The sequence below is a fragment of the Dromiciops gliroides genome, chromosome 3 (assembly GCF_019393635.1).
Source record: "Dromiciops gliroides isolate mDroGli1 chromosome 3, mDroGli1.pri, whole genome shotgun sequence".
NCBI lineage: Eukaryota > Metazoa > Chordata > Mammalia > Microbiotheria > Microbiotheriidae > Dromiciops > Dromiciops gliroides.
Genome location: NC_057863.1, coordinates 368,010,442 through 368,028,566, shown reverse-complemented (window position 1 = coordinate 368,028,566; position 18,125 = coordinate 368,010,442). Strand labels below are relative to the sequence as shown.

At 35.4% G+C, this 18,125-nt stretch overlaps 1 protein-coding gene across 3 annotated transcripts in view; it reads left to right on the top strand.

Moving 5' to 3' along the window:
• The window catches only part of KYNU (kynureninase), a 128,359-nt gene that overhangs the window by 92,925 nt on the left and 17,309 nt on the right, over positions 1-18,125 (top strand). For 2 of the 3 annotated variants that reach the window (XM_043992948.1, XM_043992947.1), the window contains one exon: positions 10,327-10,379. The exons of the other annotated variant lie outside the window; for it this stretch is intronic. In XM_043992948.1, the coding sequence (XP_043848883.1) occupies positions 10,327-10,379 (53 nt within the window). The remainder of the gene's footprint in view (positions 1-10,326; positions 10,380-18,125) is intronic. 3 annotated transcript variants of the gene reach the window in all.

The window sequence follows — 18,125 nt, the reverse complement described above, 5'->3', positions numbered from 1 at the left end:
CTGTTGACCAACCTCACCTCTTAAAACTCTTTATTCTTTGGTTTTCCAGATTTAGGAATGACATGACAAGTGGGCTTATTACACGTTTCCACTTGGCTCAAGACGACTTGAAGTTTAAGTATAGCTCTCATCTTTTCTACCCAATAGGGACCCATTCTATGTTCCCAAATCACCATCAACATCATCCTTATCTTTCTGGTCCCAGCCTTACAACATTGAAGTTATTTTTTACATTTCCCTTTCTCTTACTTCTGACTCCCCTTTCCCAACACCATATCAATAAAATAAGGAACACCACCCCCCCCATACACACATACACACATCCAGATTAGTAAATGTTTTCTTTAACTTTCTCATCTATCCAGACTTAATTCCTAAACTGGTGCTTTGTGCCATGACTAGGCTCTGACTCCTGTTGTCTTTTTGGGTAAGGTGGTTAGTCCTGCATGTTCAAGTTTTAGGTCACTAGTATTTCTGCACTGGTCTCCACCCTTCAAGATCCCCACCACATTTTTGAGCTTCCCAGTGCTGGTTATTTAGGGCCTTCCAGGATGTCACAGGATAAATTGTTAAGAACCTCAGCTTCACGGTGTCGTGGTTTGAAACCTACTGTGCCTATATTGGTGTATGTTGCTTCTGGTAACCTTCAAGTTCCTCACTGTGAGTTTCTAATCAATGTAAGCCTTTCTAGGGGTGCCTTTTAATACAAAATCATTCAGGCTACATGTCCCTGGCCTGTCTCTGATCTAGCTGAGAGGCAGCCAGTTTATTTATGTGTGCTGATACTGGCTTTGCTGAGTTATTCCATTTTTGCCCATGGGCTTCTGGCTAACTTTGTGAAATGCTGGGTTGAAAGAAATTACTTATTTTAGGTTCTCATTGGATCTCATTATTCAGTCTGGGGTGCTATTTTTAGGTTTTTGCTAGAGTAGGTGTGGGGAATCTGCCAGTCTTTGTTCAAGCAGCTATCTTCACAACTTTCCTTCTCCTATCTCTGTCCTTTTCTACAGACTATTCCTCATAGCTACAGTGTTCTCCCTCCTCATTTCATCCTCTTGTTTCAGAGAATTTAAGGAGGCAGCTAATGTAGAGAGCTTTCTCACTGAGTCTGGCTGAGAGGGAGAGAAGAGATATGGCATGTGTCAGTGCAGATGTTTAGATGAAGTGAGGACATTGTTTTGTTTGTTTGTTTGTTTTTAGGATGACGGAAGACATGACCAAATTTACATACTGTAGGGAATCAGCCAGTAAATAGAGATTAAACATAAGAGAGTAAGTATGATAATGGATATAATCTGCTAAAGTACAGATGGAATTTAGGTTACATGTGGAGGAATTTGACTTGGCAATGAGAAAATTCACCTCTTCATCTGAAACAGAGTTGAGGGAAATAATAGAGGAAGACTGAGATATGTGGAAATGGGAGATGGGGATAGAAAGATAAATGGAGAAGACCCCTTGCTAAAATGAGACCATTTCAGGTACTGATATCAATTTTTATGATGAAGTGTGAAACAAGTCCCTCTGCTGAGAGGGTAGGAGTAGGGGTACCATGGAAAGCTTGAGGAACCATGAAAAGGCTTGGAATTGCCACTGTGATTGGCATAATCAATTAAGGATATGAAAAAGGATTCCCTTGTTTCAGGGAGGACCCAGTTTAGATGATGGAACATAATTTCTAGGGGATTCAGCATAGTTATGTGAGTTTTTCCTAGCTCTGTTTAGAGAGCACATGAACAGGGATGAAGGTGGCAGATGATGATGGAAACCCATGAGTGGAGTTTGACAAATTGTGAATAGCTAGAGGACAAAGGATTAAGGGATTTAAGTATAGAGTATAGATTAAGGGATTTAAGTATGGATAATGTAGAGTTGATTGCATAGCAGGGTTTGAGGTCTGGAAGGGTTTAGAGTTCAGTCAATGCAAGAGCCTGGTATAGAACCGGGCATGGTGGTAGAGGAATTTGAGGCAAAAAAAGAGGATAAAGAATAGATTTGTGGGTTATATGGTATAAATGTCAAGATCAAGGTATGATCATTTTTAAATATAGTTGAGATGGAATAGAAAAATAGGTCATAGAAACTAAGCAAACTGAAGAACTGAGAAACTATTTAGAGGAGTATCAATATGTATTTTAAAGTTCCCTAATATAAAGTCAGGAGTTACAGTCCAGAGAAAAAATTGATCTTAGCTCTGAACCCATTGAAGAAGGAAAAAGAATGTTTCTGGGCATCAGGGAAGTTGACAGATTAAAGACACCATGATTTAGACTGGATAATAAATTTGGATAACATTAACCTCAAAGAAGGAAAGATGAATGAGTAATGGTGGGAGGGAGAGAGAGGTGGAGTTTGAAAGTAATAATGAGGACCAAGGAGTATTCTGATTTCCCCCCACTACAATCTATAAATTGAGAGGTAGGGGTCTTAATTGTGGGCACTTAGAAAATAGATTCTAAGTAGTAGAGGCCCCATCCAGAAATTGTTTCTGCTGAGCCAAGGTTTAGTATTGATATTTTTTTTAAAAAAACACTCAATTTTTTGGAAAGTCTAAAAAATCTAATGCAAAATTATTCATTGTTATTTTAAAATAAAATGTTATTTATGTAATTTGCTTTTTAATTCAGCAATATTTCACACTGTATCCTTCACTTGTTTTCCTCTCAAAGAATAATTATTGGAAAAATCTGACATTATATATTCAAAAGATTGATGGGTGGGGTAGGGCTAGGGTTGGGAGACTGGGATAGGATAATGTGATGTCTAATACTTTCTTTGGGGTCAAACCTGGTTGTTTTAATTCCAAAAGCAAACATTTTCAATTTTTATGAAATGTTTGTTCTTTTCACTTTCACTGTGGTAATTGTATAAATATTGCTTCCCTATCTCTGCTTATTTTACTTTGCATCAGTTGTCTTCCCTAGCTTCTATGTATTTAAATTTATCTTTTTTTTTCAGAAATAATCTATTTCCAATTTGTTTAGTCATTCAGCAATCAAAAGATACAGGTCATTTTAGTCACTTTCTTTAAATAATTCCAAATTGCTTCATTGAAGTCACAGCTTCCTCAACAGTGCATCAATATGCCAATCTTTCTACTACCTCTTCAATATTAACTATTCTCAACTTTTTCATCTTTGTAAATTTCCTACTTTTCAGGTGAAACCTCAAAGTTGCTTTCTTTTTATGCTACCTTTATTATTTGTGATTTTGAGCCTTCTTTCATATGATCATAAATAATTTACAATTCTTTTGAGATTTATTTGTTCATATCCTTTGACCATTTATTTACTGGAGAATGGATATTGGTCTTACAGATTTTTGTTCATATATATATATGTGTGTGTGTGTGTGTGTGTGTGTGTATGTATATATGTATGTATATACACACATACATCCATATACATATGTATGATGCCAAACACTTACCAAAGATTTTCAATAGAAATGTTTTTCCTAATTGAATGCCTTTCTATTTATCCTAGGTGGATTAATTTTGCTTATGTAAAAGATTTTCAACTTCATGTATCAAGATTACCTATTTGATATTTCATAATTGCTACCACCACAAAAAATAGTGCTATATTTTAATATAGAGAGAGCCTCTCTTTTTAGTAATGAGCTCCTTACCTAGCAATATAATCTCTAGGTCAAAAGGACAGACATTTTAGTCAATTTATTTTCATAATTCAAGTTCCAGAATGGTTACACTAATTCATGGCATCACAATAATTCATTAGTTTACTTGTCTTTCGAAAATTATAGAATACTGACTATTCTCATTTTTGGCGATCTACTGCATAGGAGATGAAACATCAAACTTATTTTGATTAGCATTTCTCTTCTTATTAGTGATTTGGAGCACCTTTTTTTTTTTTAGAATTATTTATTTATATTCTATAACCACTTAACTATTAGGGAATTTTTTATAGTATGCTAATCATCAAAAAATCTTAGATATCAGATATTTATTTTTTAATTAATAAACATTTTTACATGTAGTTTTGAGTTCCAATTTTTATACTTCCTTCTCTCCTTCCCCTTTCCCCTCCCTGAGGCAGTAAATATTTAAATATGGGTTATACACATACAATTATATAAAATATTATCATATTAGTCATTTTGTACAAGAAAACTTGAAAAAAGAAAAAAATGAAATATTTGATATAAAGGTGTTTTACTAATTGAGTTCTTCCTTTGTTATTCTAGTTGCATTATTTTTTTTTTTATGCTGTGGTTCATTTTCTCAAAGATAACACAGATATGCTATATGCAAACAATTGGATCAGTGTAGGATTATTGTGTGATTAGATTAGTTTTGTTTTGATGAGTAACTTCACCAACATTTACCTTTGATGATGGGGAAGTGACTCTGAATTCTAGAATGCATTATCCATTATTAGTAAAAGCCAGGAAGGGATGACCAAATTTTAAAGGCTTTGCTAATTGAATGACTCTTATGTCTGTTGTCCAGAGACCAGACTAAGTACAAAGAATATTTTCCCACAATGGTTGGCCACAAGTTAATAAATTTTGTGGCTTTAACAATTTATGAAGACTATATGTTATGATACAGATATATTACCTTAATACTGTTTATGCTCCCTATCCACACCTATGAAATCAGGATGTTTTGAGTTAAAATAATTTTGTGGCGTACAGGAAGTGGGAATTGTTGAAGCTACATTGAAATGGGGAAAATTAAATTAATTCAGATGCAGAAAAGATTTAGAACTCTGTCCTGACAGCTCTATTCTGGAAAGTTTTAGTAATATGATTAAGAGGGGCCTGCAGAGAGGTCAAGGAGAATGAAGATCAAAAAGAGACTATTAGATTTGGCAATTAGGAGATTATCGATAACTCTGGAGAGAGTAGTATCAGTTGAACAATAAAGTTGGAAGCTGGATTGTAGGGGGTTAAGAAGAGAGTCAGAGACCCAATAATAGCATTGCTGCATCAAAGGGCATGTACGGTTTGACTATTCTTTTGGCATAGTTCCAAATTGCTCACCAAAATGGTTGGATCAGTTCAAAACTCCACCAATAATGCATTAGTGTCCCAAATGTCCCACATCCTCTTCAATATTAATTATTTTTCTTTTCTGTCATATTAGTCAATCTGGTATGTCTGTGATGGAACCTCAGAGTTGTTTTAATTTGCATTTCTCTAATCAATAGTTATTTAGAGCATTTCTTCATATGACTATAGATGGTTTTGATTTGTCCATCTAAAAACTACCTGTTAATATCATTTGATTTATCAATTGGATGATGACTCCAATTGTGCTTTTTTCTCTTTGTTTTCTGTCCCTTCTTTTCAAAGAGGGTATTGAGAAAGGAGTGTATTGAACACCAGTGATTTATAATTGACTCAATGCTTCTAGTTCCTTATTTCCTTTATTTACCCCTTTCCAAAATCCCAATCACAGAGCTTACTGTGTCAAAAACTCCTACCCTTCCTTTATTGGCTTTTAGATGCATATTCACAAAATACCCTTTAAAATTAGAACTTATTTTTCTTGTGACAAATTCTGCCAACGTAATAATAAAATAGCTATCATTTATTTAACATTTAAGGTTTGCATTGTGCCCTAAAAATTGATCCTTTGCATTGAGCCTTTATTTTCTTTTTTTTTGTTTTTTTTTTGTTGTTTTTGTGGGGCAATGGGGGTTAAGTGACTTGCCCAGGGTCACACAGCTAGTAAGTGTCAAGTGTCTGGATTTGAACTCAGGTACTCCTGAATCCAGGGCCAGTGCTCTATCCACTGCGCCACCTAGCTGCCCCACATTGAGCCTTTATTTTCGTCCCCCTCAACCTTTCCCCTGCCCTCTCAACAAACCATACTAAAGCTTTCCAACCCTTCTACTGTGCTTTCTAGAATACTTGTTCCATAGGTCAGAAACTAGCTTTAATCTTGACTATTCTATTTTCTCATTCCATTCATTTCCTTAAGGCTGGCTCCCTCCTGATGACATAGCTTTCCTAACTACTCTTCCCAGCACTGGTTATATTTTTACTTATACCTCTGACTTGCTGGTTGTGATGGAAGAGTAAGAATACTATTTGCTCCTCATTGCTACTCTCAATCTCTTCCTCTACCATTATCACTCAGTAGCTTCTCTTCCTTTGAGGTTAATTCAATCCATATTTATCACTCAATCATTTTTGTGGCTATTGTCTACTGAAATACCATACACTCTCTTTCTTTCCTCTACCAAGAAAGCCAGTGCCTTCCTCAGTCTTTCTCTCCTCTCCAACTCCTACCCTTATATTTTGGAAATTCAACATTTATATTGACACTTACTCAAACAGTCTAACCTTCCAATTCAACTTTTTTGTTGCCTATGACCTACTACTCTACCCCACCATAGTTACACATAAAGAAGGTCATGCTCTTGATCTTCCATTTACAAGTGCTCCACATCCAGATTTACAAACTCTTAAATTCCTTTATCTAATCATAATGTTATCTTCTCCTTTCTCTTTTTCTCTCTGCCTTGCAATTTCACCCCTTGTCCTTCATCTTCATTTTGACCTTCAATTCCTACATTCTTCAGTTTTTTCTTAGACCATCACCCCTGTACTGTCTACTCTGCTCTTCCCCATCTTGATTTCTTGGTAAACCAATTGTACTTTGTATTTTACAATTCTACTTACACCTCCTCATTCAAGTCCCTTGCTCCTTTATCCTGCCAAAGAGTTTCACTTTCCAAACCGCAGTCTTAGATTACTCTCACCCACCAGCCACTGAATCGTAGAGGTAGAAGAACCAAGGAAGAAGAAATCATGAAACATACTGACTAGATCCACTACAAATTTATGCTACAGAAACTCAATTGGGCTTTCAGAGATGGGACAGCAGTCCTTTCACACCTCCCTAATAAATTTACTAACTCATTTACCACAGGAATTTTTCCAAAGTTTTTCATCCTTCCTCAAAGCTCCAATGGCTCTTTCCCTCTCCCCAACTCTTTTAGCTGAGAAGCTTGTTTTATATTTCACTGAAAAAAAAAAAAACACCACATTTGTTGAAAGCTATCTCTTTTCTCCTCCTTGTCTCATATCCTTCAGATGCCTTCTGCCACTCTCTCTTGCTTTACCTTTGTCTCCCATGAATAGATGGAGCTTCTCCTTTCCAAGGCAAGCCCCTTTACATATACTAGTGCTGCCAATATATGCCATATTTTCAGCAGCTTGCCCCCTTTATTATCACTACTCAAACATCTTCAATCTCTCCTTTCCCTATAGTTTACAAATGTGTCCATGTTTGCCCCACTCTCCAAAACTCCTCACTTGATCCATTCATACTACCTCATCTTATATTTCTCCTCTCTTCTGTAGCCAAACTATTTGAAAATATTTATAATTCAGTGAAGAAGGCCTCCATTCCTTTTCCCCTCACCCTCATTTATTCTTATATTCAATGACCTTATTCAAGGTACTTAAGCTCTTCATGCCCTAGTCAGATCTCTAAGACTTTAAGTTGTAGCAAAGGTTTCAGCTTGCATTGATAGAAAAAGTTTTCTCGCCTGAGAGTACCCTATGCCAATGGGATTATAGGTAAAGTCTCTACCCCTCCTTTCTGATACTAATCTACTGATAACTATATACATAAATTATGCCTGTCAAATAAAAGGTTAATGAAGTAGACAATTTATTTCAAATTATATTATACAAATTACCCTCATATAATTGGTATGAGCTTCTTTCCCTTACTTCTTAAACTATAGAAAGAAATATAGTTTTAATTGAGTGTATCAGTTGTAAGAATGTCCAGGAATGCTTCTGAAGATTTTTTTAAGACCATTTGGTTTTGAAAATGGTTAATATTTCCCTTTCAAATGAAACTATATTGTTACTCTAATTTAAAAAAAATCTTTTTACAATAAAATTTTAAAAATTTTATAAATGATAAATTAGTGAGGCCAAAATCAATAAAATTTTGCTACAGAGAAGCAAATAAAAGATAGTTTGGAAAATTTATATGATCATTAAGCAATGCAATTTACTACTTCCTTTGTAGTATTTTATATCATTGGTTAAAATTAGAATAATTCATTTAAAGAGAAAAAAATTTGAGTTGAAGTATTTTTTTGGTTTCCAATTACAAAGATATATAAAATATAACTTTAGAGTTTCAAAAATAGGGAATTCTAAAAGCTATTTTGATTTATCTTATGATATTCTGAAAGAAATTTGCTTTTTTGGAGTTATATTAAAAACCAAAACAAAAATATTAATATTGAATGTCTAGCATTATATTTAAATATTTATATTCATGTTATTAAAGAAGAAACAGAATGACATTCAAATATATGAGGGATGTATTTCAAAAAAGATCCAGAGTTGGAAGAGACCTTAGAGAACATCTAGCCTAGACTCCTTAATTTACTTTTTTTTTTTTTGCAGGGCAATGAGGGTTAAGTGATTTGCCCAGGGTCACACAGCTAATAAGTCAAGGGTCAAGGGTCTGAAGTCAGATTTGAACTCAGGTCCTCCTGAATCCAGGGCCAGTGCTTTATCCACTGCGCCACCCAGCTGCCCTACTTAATTTACTTTTGAGGAAACTAGGGCTTCTAGAGAAGTTAAACAATTCTCCCAAAGGGTCACACAGGTAGTGTCGGGAGATATATATATACACACACATACACATATATATACATATACATATACATGTATATATATGCACATATATATATATGTAAAATCTAATACTTAAATATTGAAATCAGGAAAGGGGGGGAAAGGGAAGGAGGGAAAGACAGAAAGAAAAAGAATATAATTACTGAATATTAATTTAAAATCTTTAAATATAATGCTGGCATAAAGACTATAGCAATTTATCCAATAAATCAGTTATATGACAATTTTATATTTATCAGGGATATAAGGATCGATCATTCAATAATAGAAAAATAATTAACATTTAATCATTTTAAAAACAAAAACCATCTGTTCTAGAGTGTTCTTTACAGAGGAATACAAAGAAGGATAAGAGATGTGGCAGATACTAACAGAGAAGCAAAACCTGGCAACTTATTGATTATATATGGCAGAAGTATAGGTCAAAGATTGCCAAAATGGGAGATAGGATGAATGGTTGTGATAAAAATAGTAAAGTCACAAAAAGCAAGATGTTTAGAAGGAAAGGTAGTGAATTTGGTATGAATTTGTTAAGTTTGAGTTGCTGGAGAGTCAGCATGTGGAAATAGTGTTTTATGAGTTGGAAATGGATTTCTCTACATCTTAAAAGACATAGGAGGACTAAAATTAATGCATCATCTTAAGGGTTTAGACAAGGGGAAGGGAGGAAGAATGACATAGTGAAAGGAATATAACAATGGTAAGAGCTACAGAAAGCTCAAAAAGGATGAAAACTGTGAGGGAACTAGGGAACAGAAAAGCCATTAAATTTGGCATATTCTACTAAGCTGGGCAGTCATTTATTCATCCAAGGATCATCCTTAGCTAAATTCTGAATATCTCATTATCAGAAGGTTGTCTACCAAGTAATAGATTTTTTTTCAGCCTCAGTAAGTTACAAAACCATCTACTAATGTCTAAAAGAATATCAATCTATATAAATGAAAAAAGTCTACACTGATGAAATCATGGATCATTTAAAGGAATGATACAGGTAGATCCATATACAAAAAAAATGTATCATATTTGAACATTTGTCTCATCCACCTTTACCCTACAGATTTAAATAGCTTTACCTTAATAGGGGAGTTTTAACATTGAAATGGACGGAAAAAGTATAAGCTGTGAAGACAAGAAAAAGAAAAATTATTATAGTAATGAAAATAAAATAATAAAAATTATTAACAGTAATCATCATTGAAATGAATACTTTTTCCTTGAAAAATTCAGCATAAGAATGCAAAAAAATGCAATAAGTAATATACTTAGAGATAAGATTTTTGCTACTGTTCATTGAGGTTTCTAATTAGGGACCTTGATATCCAAGTTCATTCTTTCCCTAATCACTTTTATTTTATGCTTTAATGTTGAAAGTTATTCTTGGTTTTTTTTTTATTTTACTTTCAGCTGAAAGAAAATCCTTTAAAACAGTTTAATGGTATTTTCTTTTCAAAAGGTAAAAAAAACATGCAATAATAATAATTCCATCAAAATTAATTCTATTTAAAATAGAAAGCAACTCTATAAATATAAATTTTACCTTCTTATTTTTCCTTAAGGTATTTGTTTTATTTTCCAAGTGTTTTAAATATGCTTAATCTTTGGGCAAACATATAATAAGTGACTATTATTTAGGTTTTTTGTCAGATAAAATAATCTAAAATGCTGTTATTTATATTTTAGGTTAGTAGGCTGGTTTGGTCACAAACTTGAGAGTAGATTTAATATGGATAACAGTAAGTATACTTTAAATTATATGTAATATTTATTTTTGCTTAATTTCAAAAATCCATGTAGACTTAAAATATACAAATATAGGCCCTTTGACAATTTAATCCTTTTTTTTTCTTTGCAATTTCTTTTAAAAACAGTAAGGATGCTTATGTAATGTTTTTTAAAGGGAGTTTTATTTTATAAGGTAGAGAGGAAGGTTAAAATTCCATATTTACTAATATGGAATACTCAGTATATTATTACAAATTAATGAGACTTTATCCTCTTTTTCTGCTGCCCTTTATATCCCCCAAAACATATGGTTCCCATTACAGTAAACATGGACATGCTTAAGTGTATTTTGGCCCACAGAGATCCATAAAGATAGACAAGAAATATAGAACATATAAGCTATTCTACTATCCTCATGGAAGACAAAGAGCTAAAACAGACCTTAGAAATCATATATCCCAATATTTTTCATTTTACAGACTAGAAAACTAAGGCCCAATGACTCAAATGACTTCCTTGAGAGTATGTAGTTTGTAGCAAAGCAGGGACTTAGAACCAAGAAGTCCTTCTCTATGTAAGGATGGGGTGGGGGGGGCGGGGCAGAGCAGTAGTTATTTTGGTTTCAATTGTGTCTGACTTTTTGTGGCCCCCTTCTCCAGCTCATTTTCCACATGAGGAATTGAAGCAAACAGGTTTAAGTGACTTGGCCAAGGTCACACAGCTTGTAAGTGACTGAAGCTGGATTTGAACTCAGGAAGATGAATATTCCTATGTAATCTATGCCCAGAACTCTTATGCACTGAATCACCTAGCTTCCCCAAGTATCAGTAGCCTTCCCTACTGTTTTCAAAGTGATTTTTTAGTCTTAAAATATTGTTTACCTTAGCATTCTCAATACCTCTCGATGCCTTACAAATTAATAAATTATGACTATTTAGAATATTGTTGTTATTTAGTCATGTCTATATAAAGTAGCTCATTTTATGTCATAGTTAAATATTTCACCACATTTTTCCTTCTCTTGGTATAATATTTGACTAGATGGAATTAAGCAAACTATTCAATATATTATTATTGCCTTAAAATTTGTGTACCAATGACCATCCATAAAGATTTTCAATCAAAAGCATCAATCAATACACATAATAGTTATGAGGAAAATTGTCTTTAAAAAAAAAAATTAAGAGGGGCACAGTAGATAGAGAACCGGCCCTGGAGTCAGGAGTACCTGAGTTCAAATCTGGCCTCAGACACTTAACACTTACTAGTTGTGTGACCCTGGTCAAGTCACTTAACCCCAATTGCCTCACTTAAAAAATTTTTTAAAAAATGAAGGCAGAACCAAATAACATGTCAGAAACTAAGAATACGTTACTTAATTCTTTTACTTAATGCTTTCTGGCCATCATTTATTAGCAGTCTTTAAGGTATTCATAGTAAGTCTCTGTCTGAAGGTATGTGTAACTGGAGCACAACTACAAGCTATTGGGAAACTGTTAGACCTTTCAACTGATCTCAGTGTAATTAAAAATATGGAATTGGGAGTACATTATGACAATCATCTTGGATTCTAAGGTGATTAAATATAGTGTTGTGGGAAATTCCGACTGAGAAACCCAAATGGCACTCAGGAATAAGGAAGAGCAGTTTATTGATGCGCTGGCCCAAAGAAGATTCCCCTCTGATACTCTGGGCAGCCACCAAGTGTCCAAGCTGCAGTTTTTATATCTCTTAGGCGTGAAAATGCATGCAGGTTTTCATAGGTACATTGTGGTGAGCTACTTGGCAGACAGGAAGGCATATTTCAGTAAACAGAGGCATAGGTCAGGAAGTTGGTACTAAACCACAGACTTCAGGGGAACAAACAGTATGTTCTACTTTCATTTGGGGGGTCTCAGCTCGAACCTCAGTTTCATCCCCTGTATTTTCCCATATCATTATAATAGTGAAAAAACAAACAAATACTGATTTGGAGTCAATAGATATGTGTCCAGATTTCAGCTCTGTCACATAGATATGTTTTAGTATCCCAAGCTCCTAACCTATAGTAGGTGCTTAACAAACACATGTTGAATTGAATCAAATCTCTAAAGTTGATTCCATGTCTGAAATTCTATGATTCTATTTTTTTAATTCAAAAGAGAGTCTGAATTTATTGAATAATCCTTAGTTCTATGATCTAAGAAAAAGTCTTGATTCTCATGGGCCACATAATTCCTATAGTCCTCAAAGATGAAAGAAAATCCTTTTTTTATGGTTCATTTCTATTTTTAAACTATTACTTTGCGATTCTACTCCAAGCAAAGAAAGACTCTTTTAAACAAGTATAGAATGGAGATTTCTGAAAGCATCATACTATTATATAATTTTCAGAAATAATGAACAGGACACTGCAGATGGTCTTCTTCCTATATCTCTAATCTTTGTTTCTTGTCATTTCTTCTTCCCACCTCACATAAAGGCATAGCCAAAGGATTTGCCCTTATCCTTCATCTCTGTCTCCAGGTTATCTCTCTTAGTAATCATATTTATTCTCAGGGTTATACTATCACTTCTAAGCCAATAACTTTCTAATCTATGTGTCCATCCCAATATTTTTTTAATTTAAATCCCCTATTTCTAATTGCCTGCTAGGAATGGTTTCCTGGATGTGCCTCAAATCCAACAAATATGGAACAAAATTCATTATCTTCCTCCTCAAACTAACCTTTTCAGCTGATTCCAGCTAATAAGCTACCCTATTTGTTAATGGTACTAGATTTATCTTATATATGAAGACTCAAAACTTGGAGTCATCTTTGATTATTCTTGCCTTATCTCCCCATATTTAATCAGGTATCTAGTCCTATAAATTCTATTGTTATAATATCTTTCAAATTTATTCCCTTCCTTGCTCAGGTCCTAATTTTGTTACCTCAATTCATAGATACTCATAGAATGTGCAGGAATGTGCTGGTAAATGTTTAATATGTGCATCTAAGTGGGGGTTTGGGGAGAGGTAGATTACATAGAACAAACATGCTTTTAAATTTAATCTGCATTATTAACATTTTCTCCATCACTTTTTTAAGCCTGGACAATCAATAAAATAATAAATCAAGCCCTGATTTGTAGCATTTGCCAATTTCCGTGAAAATTCAAAAATTGGCTCCTTCAAACTGATATGAGCCAACTCCAGCACACCACTGAGTGTGGGACAAGCCATCTAACACCCAATGCATATCTATACCTAGAGGATCGTACAAGATGACTAGTCTCCTTGTCCCTGGTCTCTTCACTTTTCAACCACCCCTACCATGCTATTGGGGCAGCTAGGTGGAGCAGAGGATAGAGCATTGGCCCTGGAGTCAAGAGGACCTGAGTTCAAATCTCACATCAGACACTTACTAGCTGTGTGATGCTATGCAAGTCACTTAACCCCAATTGCCCGAAACATCCAGGTTCATCTCGTTTTCCTAATATATACCTTGCCACTGGACCCAAATGGCTCTGGAGGAAAGAGTGTGGCACGTGACATTAAACAGCCCTCCCTCACTTAAATCTAATTCAGCGCAAGTCATAACATCACCTGGTCCCCTTTGGGAATGAAAGACAAACAACCACCACTAGACTATTTCAAGGTGCTATATTTTCCTAATGCAGAGGTCTAATAATGTTACTTTCTTATTCAACCTTCAGTGGTTCCCATTACTTATAAAATAAAATCTTTATTAAATAGGTAGTTTGGAATTCTTAGCCCTGAATGATCTGCTTCTACTTTACCTTTTATATGATTTTAATGATAATTCACATTTCTATAACACTTTATTTTTCTATTTATTTTTATTTATTGAAAGACTTTTCCCTTCAATAGCTTATGAGATAATAGGTATTGCATTATTGTTATTTTTTACTAATAAGGAAATTAAGAAGAGGTGATATTGACTTCTCCATGGTTCCACAAGTCCTAAGCATCAGTGCTAGAGCCCATGCCCAGAACTCTTTCATTCTAAGATTGTACTTTTCCTACTTTGTCATGCTCCCTCTTTCACATGAATATTTTAGGTTCCTTCAAGAAGCAACTCAGATACTACCTCTTAAAGAAAAATATTCTTTTTTTTTTAATTTGTTAGGATTCAATTTCTAGACCACTGAACTTGGAATTAGGAAGACATCTTCATGAGTTCAAATCCAGTCTCAGTCACTTACTAGCTGCTTGACCCTGGGCAAGTTATTTAGACTTTTTGCCTCAGTTCTTCATCCATAAAATGAGCTAGAGAAGGAAATGATGAACCACTCTAGTGTCTCTGCCAAGAAAACCCCAAATGGAGTCACAGAGAGTTAGACATAATTGGACAACAACAGCCCAAACTCTCCTAAAATTATCTTATATTTACTGCTTACATGTTCCATTCACCCAAAGAATTACTGGTTGTTAAGGCAGGGACTATTTTTGTATTTTTGTCCTTTATCCCTCCAAAGAATTGCACAAAGCAAGTGCTCACACACTTACTCTTTTTTTTTTTTTTTTTTGGTGAGGCAATTGGGGTTAAGTGACTTGCCCAGGCTCACACAGCTACTAAGTATCAAATGTCTGAGGTCAGATTTGAACTCAGGTCCTCCTAAATCCAGGGCTGGTGCTCTATACACTGCACATTTACTCTTTAAATACTCTCCATTCCTCCCAACCTAAGTATTTATGACTCTCAACTTTTTCTGCTCTTTTTTTTTTTAAATTTTGGTTTTGTGGGACAATGAGGATTAAGTGACTTGCCCAGGGTCACACAGGTAATGTCAAGTGTTTGAGTTCGGATTTGAACTCAGGTCCTCCTGAATCCAGGGCTGGTGCTTTATCCACCACTCTACCTAGCTGCCCCCAACCTTCTTTTTTAGTAAGCATGGTCTTTTTTTTTATTTGAATAGAATTTTATTTTCCAAAATGTAAAAACAAAATTTTAACATCAATTTTTTTTTAAAACTTTGTGTTCCAATTTCTCTTCCCACCTCCATTCCCACTCCCCATCCACAAGAACTCAACAATTCAAATTAAGTTATACATGAGCAGTCATGGAAAAATTCCCATATTAGCCAGTTGTGAGAACAAACAGTCACAAAAAAACAAAACTTCAGATTAAGGAATTGTCAAAGAGTAAAAGAAAAACAAAATTTGAAAATGTGTTTCCATCTGTTTTCAGATACTATCAGTTCTTTCTCTGCAGCTGGGCTGCAATCTTCATAAGTCCTTCAGGGTTATTATATGGGATCATTGCCTTGCTGAAAATAACCACATGCTTCCCAGCAGATCATCCCCCAGTATTGCTGTTATTTTGTATACAGTACATTTCACTCTGCTTCAGTTCACGTAGGTCTTTCCAGGTTTTTCTGGTAGTATCCTGTTCATCATAACCTTTATATATTAACTTAAGCTTGACAGAGATTTTTCTTCATAAAAGCCCAGCAAATTAGGTACCATACATTTTGCCAATATAATCAATCATCATAACTATTTCCCTCCATCCCACTCCCTTCCCATGACATTTACTCTATCTTCTTTTTACCTATTCCTCCTCAGAAGTGTTTTACTTCTGACTATCCTCTCTCTCATTCTGTACTCCCTTTTTCACCCTTCCTTCCTTATCCTCTTCCCCTCCTATTTTCCTGCAGGGTTAAATAGATTGCACCTCCCAATTGGGTATGAAAGCTATTCCCTCCATGAGCCCACTCCAATGAGATCAGGGTCCCTGAGCTAGTTCTGTGTTCTAAATTTTTCTTTCTCCCTCCTCCTCAACCCTTCCTATGAAATCAAGCAATTCAATGTCATACTGGTGCAGTAATGCAGAACATCTTCATCCTCCTTGAAAGTGTTTTGCTTTTTACTGCTCTCTCCCCCAATCTGCCCTTTCCTCCTTCTCCCCCCTCCTTTTTTCTCCCTCCCCTTCCTCAGGGCAAAAATATATTACTAGGGGGCGGCTAGGTGGTGCAGTGGATAAAGCACCGGCCCTGGATTCAGGAGTACCTGAGTTCAAATCCGGCCTCAGACACTTGACACTTACTAGCTGTGTGACCCTGGACAAGTCACTTAACCCCCATTGCCCCACAAAAAAAAATATTACTATACCTGCTTGAGTATGTACATTAGTCCTTCTTTGAGCCAATTCTGATGATATTAAGGTTCACTCACTCCCCAACTCCTTCCCCCTCTTCTACTCTCCTCCATAAGCTTTCTTCTTGTTTCCTTCATGTGAACTTCCTCTCCCCAGACCATTTCTCCCCTTCTCCCTCCCCCAGTTTAGTCCTCCTACACCTCAACCCTATTTTAATGACATCATCATGGATTAGTTAGGTGGCACAGTGGACAAAGCACCAGCCCTGGACCCAGGAGGTCCCAAGCCCAAATCCAGCCCCAGACATAAGACACCCCACCCTGTCTGCCCCACAAAGAACAAAACATAAATGCTTTACAGATATCATCCCTTCATATTCAGTTCAGACCTGTGTCTTCTGTGAGTTTTTTACTGAGATAGTTCTTATGATTTCAAAGTATTATCTTCCCATGTAGGAATGTAAATGGTTTGATCTTTTAATATCCCTCATGAAGTCTTTTTCCTGTTTACCTTTTTATGCTTCTCCAGGGTCTTGTATTTGAAAGTCAAATTTTCTATTCAGTTCAGGACTTTTCATCACAAATGCTTGAAAGACCTCTTTCTCATTGAAATCCCATTTTTGCCTTTGAAAGATTATACACAGTTTTGCTGGGTACATGATTTTTGGCTGTAGTCCCAGTTCTTTTGTCCTCTGGAATATCATATTCCATGCCCTTCGGTCCTTTAATGTAGAAGCTGCTAGATCTTGCTTTATCCTTATTGAAGCTCCACAGTATTTGAATTCCTTTTTTTCTAGCTGCCTGCATTATTTTCTCCTTGACCTTGGAGTTCTGGAATTTGGCTATAATATTCCTGGAGCTTTTCCTTTTGGGATCTCTTTCAGGAGGTGATCGGTGAATTCTTTCAATTTCTATTTTAGCTTCTGCTTCTAGAATATCAGGGCAATTTTCCCTCACAATCTCTTGGAGGATGGTGTCTAAGCTTTTGTTTTGGTCATAGTTTTCAGGTAGTCCAATGATTTTCAAATTATCTCTCCTAGATTTATTTTCCAGGTCAGCTGTTTTCCCAAGGAGATAGTTCACATTGCCCTCTATTTTTTCATTCAATTGGATTTGCTTTACTGTGTCTTGGTTTCTCATAAGGTCACTAGCTTCCATTTGTTCAATCCTAATTCTTGGGCAGTTATTTTCATCAGACAGTTTTTTAATCTCCTTTTCCATTTGGCTTTTCAAACTGTTGACTTTTTTCTCATGACTCTCCTGCATCGCTCTCATTTCTCTTTCCATTCTTTCCTCCTTTTCTCTACATCTTCTTTCTATTTCTCCTACTTTCTCTTCAAAGTCCCTTTTGAGAGCCTCCATGGCCTGAGACCAGTTCATATTTTTCTTGGAAGCTTTGGATGTTGGAACTTTGACCCTGTTATTATCTTCTTCTTCTGAGGTTGTATTGTGGTCTAACTTACCCCCAAAGAAGTTTTCAATGGTCTTCTGCTTTCTCTGTCTACTCATCTTGGCTTACTATTTCTTGGCTTTTGACTCCTTCTTAAAGTGTGGTGCTGCTTCCAGGACACACTGTTCAAGCTACAGCATGGCCTGGGGGATGTTTGGGCTTCTTCTCAGCCTGCCTGGCCTCACTTTCTTTTGATTTTAAACTCTCCACTGGGGGGTGGGGTGG